This window comes from Belonocnema kinseyi, chromosome 10, assembly GCF_010883055.1.
Source record: "Belonocnema kinseyi isolate 2016_QV_RU_SX_M_011 chromosome 10, B_treatae_v1, whole genome shotgun sequence".
Classification (NCBI taxonomy): Eukaryota; Metazoa; Arthropoda; class Insecta; order Hymenoptera; family Cynipidae; genus Belonocnema; species Belonocnema kinseyi.
Genome location: NC_046666.1, coordinates 53,086,681 through 53,094,751, shown reverse-complemented (window position 1 = coordinate 53,094,751; position 8,071 = coordinate 53,086,681). Strand labels below are relative to the sequence as shown.

The window sequence follows — 8,071 nt, the reverse complement described above, 5'->3', positions numbered from 1 at the left end:
ATAATAAATTTGCTACCATTTTTTCGCAATTATAAGATATTCTTTCAAAAATCATTATACAGAAAAGGTTTAGACGGTAATTACTGATCATTATTGAAATAAAATTTTTTTTTAAATTAAAGAATTAATGTAAAAAGTAAATAAACTATCTTTAAAAAATTTGATGGTTGAATTTTCATCTAAGCAAGGCAAATTTTCAACCAAAAATGCAATATTTAAATTTGTAATCAAAGAGATGAATCTATAAGAAAAAATCTTTTTTTTATAAATTATTTAATCTTTCAACCAATTTGTTTTGTTTACAACAGTAATGTTATATTTGTGAAGTTCAGAATCAGAAAAACTCACTATTTCCTGAAATATTAAATTGTTGAACTGAATGACTCAATCTCTTATTTTATTTTTTGCTGAACTTTTATTAAAAAGTTAGCATATTTATTTACCTTTGTATCGTCCAGGTTCCGAAATCTGGTCAGTTGGTGGAGCTTTAACTCCCAAAAGTTCCCCATCTTCTTTTACATATACCACACAATATCTTACACCATCTATAATGCTGTAAAGAGGCATGGTTGTAAAGTTGAAATTCTGTTTAGTGTTGACATCTGGAATACCATGAAGTTTAGGATAACCTTCTATCTCTGGAAAAATGCACCTGACCGGAACATGAATATTGCCGAATGACTTGCGAGTCACGTAGATATCCATCCCCATATAATCGATAACTATTGTATTTTCATCTTTGTGAGGGCGATACGGCGGTGGCCTTGAAGAACCTTCTCCGTAGTTTATTGGCGAAGAATTTAGTTCTCCACAAAATAAAAGATTATTGTTTAAATAAAAACAGTTTTATTTTAATTTTGTTAAGAACGAAACTTAAATAGTCTGAAGTAGAAAATCTTTCAGATGTTTCAAGCTGTTGCAGGACTAATAAATTACTTAAGGTCTTAACCCATGTTCTAATCTACTGTACGCTCTGTCATGTAATCTCATGTAACCTAATTTAAATTTGTGTAATTCGAGGTAAACTCCGGTAGTCTTGTGATTTTAATTGAAATCTGGTTTTCAACTTTTTCATTCCATATTACATACGAGATTAAACGTTCTGTTGTCACTGCAGATGTTTTTCCCAAAACCATTACAGAAACTTATATACTTCAAAATATGTTTTGCTAAATTATTATTGCTTTAGTTTATTCTAAATTTCTTTCACCATCGTAACTGTATGAATTTCAAATTATATATATTTTTTATATGGCTTTCGGTTACACAGCCAATCATCAACGTCTAATTTTTGACCAAAAATGATTCAAAAAGCATATCTACTTTTTAAAGATTAAAAAATTCTGTACTTGTAATTAATGCGGTGCTGAAATTGCGAAAGGGCTTTAGTGAGGTTCTGACGTGTTTTCCCTATCTCTGATAAGGCTGTATTGAGGACAACTAGTCTGACGTCCTTTTCTAACGTAACGCTGACGCCATGGGGGCCCTACTATATTTTCCAATAGGGTTCTAGTAGGGTCAGTTCGCCTAAACCCCAATAAAGAGAAGGGTTCCTGCGGGTCTCCTACAGGGTACTGTCACGGTAACGGCAGGCAGTACTTTTGTCCATTCATCATCATACGACTGTATTTCATTTGAATATCATTTATAATTTCAAAAATCAAAGTTTCATTTCAACGCTCGATAATGGATTACCTTATAGTTCGCGCTCGCATATTTATTCTTTGCATTTGGAATGCTTAAATAAAACTTTATCAAAAGGATCTCTTTTAGACCGCAGTAGTTATATGCGTCTTCATATTCTGAACTTTTGACTTATGTAATTAAGTATACTTAAGGATTAAGTTTCTCATGGCTCTGTAGGCTTTTAGGTACACATTTTCATCGTGACACTCGCGCTGCGCGCTGGATTTTTGACGGGCATTTGTAAATTTATATTTTCGAAACCACCTTCAAATAAATAAAAACCTAAAATACTTTTTTCAAACATTATTCTCTCTCTCTCGCGTTGTTATGCTAAGAATAGAATTTCGATTTTCATATAAGAATGAAGCCCTTCAATAGCCCTCCCTTCTATAGCCTTTCCGAGAATTGAAGCCGCATCGCAAGTAGGTGTAACGGGAGCTGGCCGGGGTGTTCGGGGGCTGCGATTGTCACTCAGACGAGCACTCAGATACGAACAAATAAAATCGAAGCGGACTATAATGAGTTAGTTCCTACTCGCCCTCATCCCCGAAATTGGCGCTATAGAAGAGTTTCATTGTATTTCTTATAGATAAAGCCAAATATCCCGCAAGTCTTTTTTACATTTTTACGTATCTCGCGTCTTTTGGCGTAATAATAGAATTTTAGAATTTTTTGCATATTACTGACGAAAAATAGAAACAAAATTACGAAGCCCATTGGAAAATGTTTCAGACATTTGGTCGAACTTTTTAAAAGCTATAATTTCTCTTTTAAGACCTTTTTTCATATTTTGCGTCGTTTGCTTCAAAATTTGAATGCTGTGTTGTCAAATTTCGGGCAATTCTAGTACTTTCTTAATCATAAATAAGGAGAATGTAATAAGTTACTACAAATGTATACCTTTTTTGTCAATAACTTTTCTATTAATTTGTTTTCGTACCTTTCGTCGCTTTTCCACAAATTTTTCATTTTCCTTTTTAATGTAATTTTAATGATCAAAACCAAAACTACGCGTCCCTTTGAAAAGCGATTCACAACAAATTCGTAACTCCTTTTCGGGTAAACAATTGTTGTTAAATCTTTTTTTTTCGTAACTTGTGTCGTTTTTCCAGAAATGTTAAATTTAAAAATGTTTTAATACCATTTTTCACGAACAAAAGAAAAATTACGTATTTAATCAAGAAGTTTTAATAAAAATTTGTATACCTTTTTTGTGATCATAATTTTTTTATTTCATTTTTTTTTCGTATCCTGCATAATTTGACCACGAAATGAAATGTTTATTTTTCATTATTTTTTGTACAATCAAAATTTCAATTTTCGATTTTCCAAGAAAATGCAAGAATTTGTTATCATAATCTTGTACGTCTTTCAAAAAGCAATGCTTTTCTTCTCTTGACTTTTGTTCAAATCTTGCAGTGTTTGGCTTAAAATAATGATGTTGAAAATTTTGAAAATTCTGTAATTCTGAGAATTTTCTTTTGATAAAAAAAAGTCATTAGGATAAATTGCGCTTTTTTTAATACTATACATATTGATACATAGAATTTTCAAATTCAGAAAAAAGTCGTATAAAAATTTTTCAAAATGCGCTAATATTTTGAATTTTTATCTAAAGTGACTGATTAACAATCTTATCCTTTCTTTTAAGACCTAAAAAGTGTGCCAAAGTGTCAAATTTCGGACAATTCTAATACAGTCGACGCTCATTACCTTGTCGTTATTTACCTTGCCGTTTTCCCTAACTCTCGGTCCAGCTCTTCCCGCACCACGACCGCGTGGCAACATACGTAGCGAGCGAAACAATTCGCAACAAGCACTATGCATCGAGATCAGACTCGACAGTGGGGGAACATCGTTTCCAGGAAAATTACTCTTCTACGGTCCCATCCGCGGCAAGGTAAATAGCGCGCGTAGGGCCCGCGACTGTTGGTTCTCGCGCTTCCCGCTCGGTATTTATATTTTCGCACATTTTTGAGCAAACATTTTAAAATTAAGGCTGAAAACATCCACCGGTGCAATTTTGTGATTGTGAATTCTCTTTTGTTATAAGAGCTTAGCTCCAGAGTTTGAGTGCACCTACGGCACGCGACTGATGGCTGTCGCAATCCGCGGTCGGTCTTTCCATTGCTACCGCATTCATGCACAGACCTTTTAAAATCAAAGGTCAACGGATCGACAACTGCAATGTTGTGATTGTGAACGCTCTTTTGTTACATTGCAAAATAAAACACAAATTGTGTTTATCATGATTATTTTAATATTTGTTTCGTATTTAGGTTTAAATTGTATTCTAAGCTGCACTGAAACATGTATCATTTCAATGAATTTATGTCATTAGAATTCATAATATGCGTAAAAATGGAATCGAACTAATTCTTATTTCCTTGTTTCTATAATTTTATAATTTTGAATCTTGATTTTTACGATTGAAGAAAAACTGTTGTGCATCTGCATATAGTCTAATATAGGAACCTATATATTCAATTTTTTTTTAATATAATTTTTTTATTTGTAATCTTATTTTTTACGATTGAAAGAAAATATACTCGTCCTATCGAAAAATGATTAATAATAAATTTACAGATCTTTTTATGCGAACAACTTTTGTCTGTTAATTTTAGTTCGTACTTTAGTCATTTTTTCAAAAAAATGTGATATTTTTATTTTGAATGTTATTTTTTACGAATAAAGCAAAAACTATGTCTCCTATCAAACATTAGAGCTCCTTTTTGGATAAACAAGTTTTGTCTCATTTTTTTCGTAGCTTGTGTCGTTTGTCCAACAGCTTTATATTTTTTTATTTTGAATGTTGTTTTTTAAGACCAAAAAAAAAACTACGCGTCTTATCGAAAAGTGATGCATCACAAATTTGTAGGTCTTTCCAGGGCGCATAATATTAGCTTATTCATTTGGTTCGTATCTTGCATAGTTTGACCAAAAAATAAAATTTTTGGATTTTTCATTATTTTTGGTACGATAAAATTTCTAATTTTAAGCTTTTCGACCAAATTGCAAAAGTTGTTATGATAATCTTTTAGGGCTTTCAAAAATCAACGTTTTTCTTTCCGAGACTTTTCTTCATATCATGCGTTGTTTGGCTTAAAATGTTTATTTTAGTTTTTTTTTATTTTGAAAATGATATAACTCTGATAATTTCCTTTCATAGAATAAAGCCATAGTGATGAATTGTTTGAGTTCCTGAGTAATATAAATAACCGTACATAGAATTTTTAAATCTTGAAAAATGCAGTTTCAAAAATGTTGATAATGGGCTCACTTTTTGGATTGTGATCCAAAATAGCTGGTTTACGAAATTGTTTTTTAGGCCTTAAAAAAGTGTGTTAAAGCAGAATCCAATCTGATCAATTTTCCAAAATTTATCGTGCCTACAGTCTCAAGCCTACAGGCTTTAAAACGTGGATGTAAATGTAATAAATATTAATTGATTGCGAGTATTTTGCCTTTAAATAGTAATGGTCTGGTTAAGAGGCAATACATATATTACATTTTTAAATGTTATATTAAAAACACAATTTTGAGCTCTACATGGCATCAAACACCTACATCTATACATAAATCTTTCACTTAGCAGTCGGGAGTCGTAACCATTGCACTAAACTTACGAGCTGAAACTCGATGAAAAAGCCATTCTCATAAGTTACAGATCAAAAACCTTAAAACACGAAATTTAAAACTCTCTTTTTCTAATTATAAAAACTTTTCCTAAAATTTTGTTATAACATAAAATTTCCTTAACCCGTGTGGGAATGACCCCATTTGACCTATTACAAGTCGGGCACTAATCGGGGGCTAGTCGTGTTATTAATTTTGACAAAGTACCCAGTCGAGGACTAATCGGGGACAAGTTGGACTTTTTGTTTTCAAAATTACAGTTCGGACCTGGTCGGTGGTTAGTCAAGGGCTTGTCGGGCCTTTTTGCCACTAATGATTTTTTTTATCCTAATTCACTAAGAATATATTTAACAATAATTTTACACCATTTTTTTGGAGAAAAGATTTATTATTGTTAAATTCTCCTTAAATATACTCAATAAATAATTATGAAGTTAATAATTTTGTACGAAAATCAACTTTTTAAAAAAACAACGATCAAAATCTTCAAAAAGACGTAATCTTATTTTTTTGTAATATTTTTTTAGAAACTTGCGAATTCCTAGGAACATTTATAAATACCTATGCATGGAATTTTAAGAAAATCCATATTGGAAAAGATATCATATAGATTTAGGTGAAAAGTCTGCCAAAAGTCATGAGACTCTAAATTTTTACAGATGCTTATTTTTAAATTGATCTGAAAGGTTTGCCATATGTAAATAAAGTTTAATCCTTCACGTAGTTGAAATTGGAAAGAGAAAAAGTTTTTGATTAATCAGTGAAGAGGAGTATACTAGTAGTAAACTATTGAGGACGGTAGAGTTCAGATTTCGCTACCGCCTTCATTTGATTGTTGCGGTTTTGGACTGGTAGCTTTAAAGAAAATCCGCAAGGGCGCGGCGTGCCGCCTCTCGCGCAACAAAAATGACGCGTCGGGTGTTTAAGACAGCAGTCCACACGTAACGAAGCACAATTACTTGGAGCAGAGACTACCGTGACCAACATGGCGGTTCCTTCAGAGCGAAGCTCTTCCATTGCTGCGTTCCAGCTGAAGTTTTTTTTTTAAATTAATATTCCAACAAATTTTTGGGAATTTTAGTTACATAAATTATGCATTTTTAAGCGTAGAATATGTTCACCATTATATCTTGGGTAAATTTGAGCACTTATAATATTTCAAAAAAGTTTATGGAGATTTCCGTAGATAATAGGTATTTTGACAAACTTTTAGAGAATGTTCCATAAATTTTGGGAAGTTTGGTTAATATTCCACGCGGATATATTATCATATGATCTCTACTAATACCCGATCAGGCCCCGACTAGGATAAGTCGGGGCACCTAACTAGCCCCCGACGAATCTACCGTGACGCTACTGGTCGGCGGCTAGTCAGATGACCCGACTAGCCCCTGACTTTAAGTGGTTTCGAATGTCGGGAACCAGACTAGTTCCCAATTTGAATTTCTACACGGGAAGCCCTTCCAAATTTCTTCAATGAATCTTATTGCAGTTGGCGGTAATTTTTTGATTACCGGTACCCATGGAGATATTCCAAGTTTTTTTTTACCAAAAAGAACATATTTGGAAAATTTTTTAATGATTAAATTTACATTCAAAATATGTATAGATGTGCGTGTGTGTCTTCGAAACAAAGTTATCTTATTTTAACATGGCATACATTTTAATGCCGAATCATTCTATCTTGGCCGACTAGCAAAAAAGTCATAAACATACTTTAAATACATCGTTTCACAGGAAAAAAATTATCATTCTCGTATTTATATATTATAGTTTAAATAAAAATATATTAGGCGCGCCGTTGTATATTAGGTCATAATTGCGTGTCGCGAATTTACAAATTATATATAAACTAAATAGGACAAATAAAATTTCTTTTTTTGTATTTAGGTTTTCAATTTTCAGAAACTTTTTTTATAAAAAAAGTGGAACTGTTCTTAAAATCTTTTGATATTTATCCATATATTATTTATAGAAAAAAGATTTAGTATTTAATTTTTTTATCTTACCTAAGACCTAACTGCCAGTTCGTGACTGTTATAGACAAATTTTATCAATGAAAATATAAAAAATAAATTTTCATAACTACAATTGTATGTTCTAAATGATGGTCACAGTTATTTTAAATTTGCTTGTAGTTACGTATGAAAAAATATTAAACAAGTAAAAGCAGCTTCCAGGTATCAAACTTGATTAAAAAATTGAGGAGCTTTTTCGCTTTAAAAAACGCTTTTTTGGACAAACACGTAGATCATGTGTATTTTAAAACTAATCGTATTTATTTTGTGATGAAATAATCAAATATCGTATTATTTAGCTAAAGTAAAAAAATCTTACAGCAATGAAAAATTGAAATCCACCAAATAATGCAACTTCTAATCAGCCATCTCAATTTCTTTTCGCCGGAATGTAATAATGAGCTAAATGCCATAACCCAATTTGCAAGAAATCGCCCAATCTGGCAAACCTGAATGTGCCTTTCTGATACACTGCTCAAGTGCCAACGTAAAAGTTCCAACGTGAACTCCACTTACTCTCTAAATCTCATGAAATCGAGAATGAGTAATCTTTAGGTGCGCAATTCGTGGAAGCATGCTGCTCTGCAGTAATCCAAATGTTGACGAACTTTCCTGCCGCTCCGCTCCCGGTAGGGCAATGCGCCCTTAATAAGCGCACTTCCCTAACGCCAGTGCACATAAAAACTTCGCCAACATTGGGGCTACAGGTCTCTTGCAGCAATATTTTTAAT

At 32.3% G+C, this 8,071-nt stretch overlaps 1 protein-coding gene across 1 annotated transcript in view; it reads right to left on the bottom strand.

Moving 5' to 3' along the window:
- The window catches only part of LOC117182126, a 10,439-nt gene that overhangs the window by 1,807 nt on the left and 561 nt on the right, over nucleotides 1-8,071 (bottom strand). Inside the window, exon 3 of the mRNA XM_033375166.1 lies at nucleotides 444-806. Coding sequence (XP_033231057.1) covers nucleotides 444-806 — 363 coding nt within the window. The remainder of the gene's footprint in view (nucleotides 1-443; nucleotides 807-8,071) is intronic.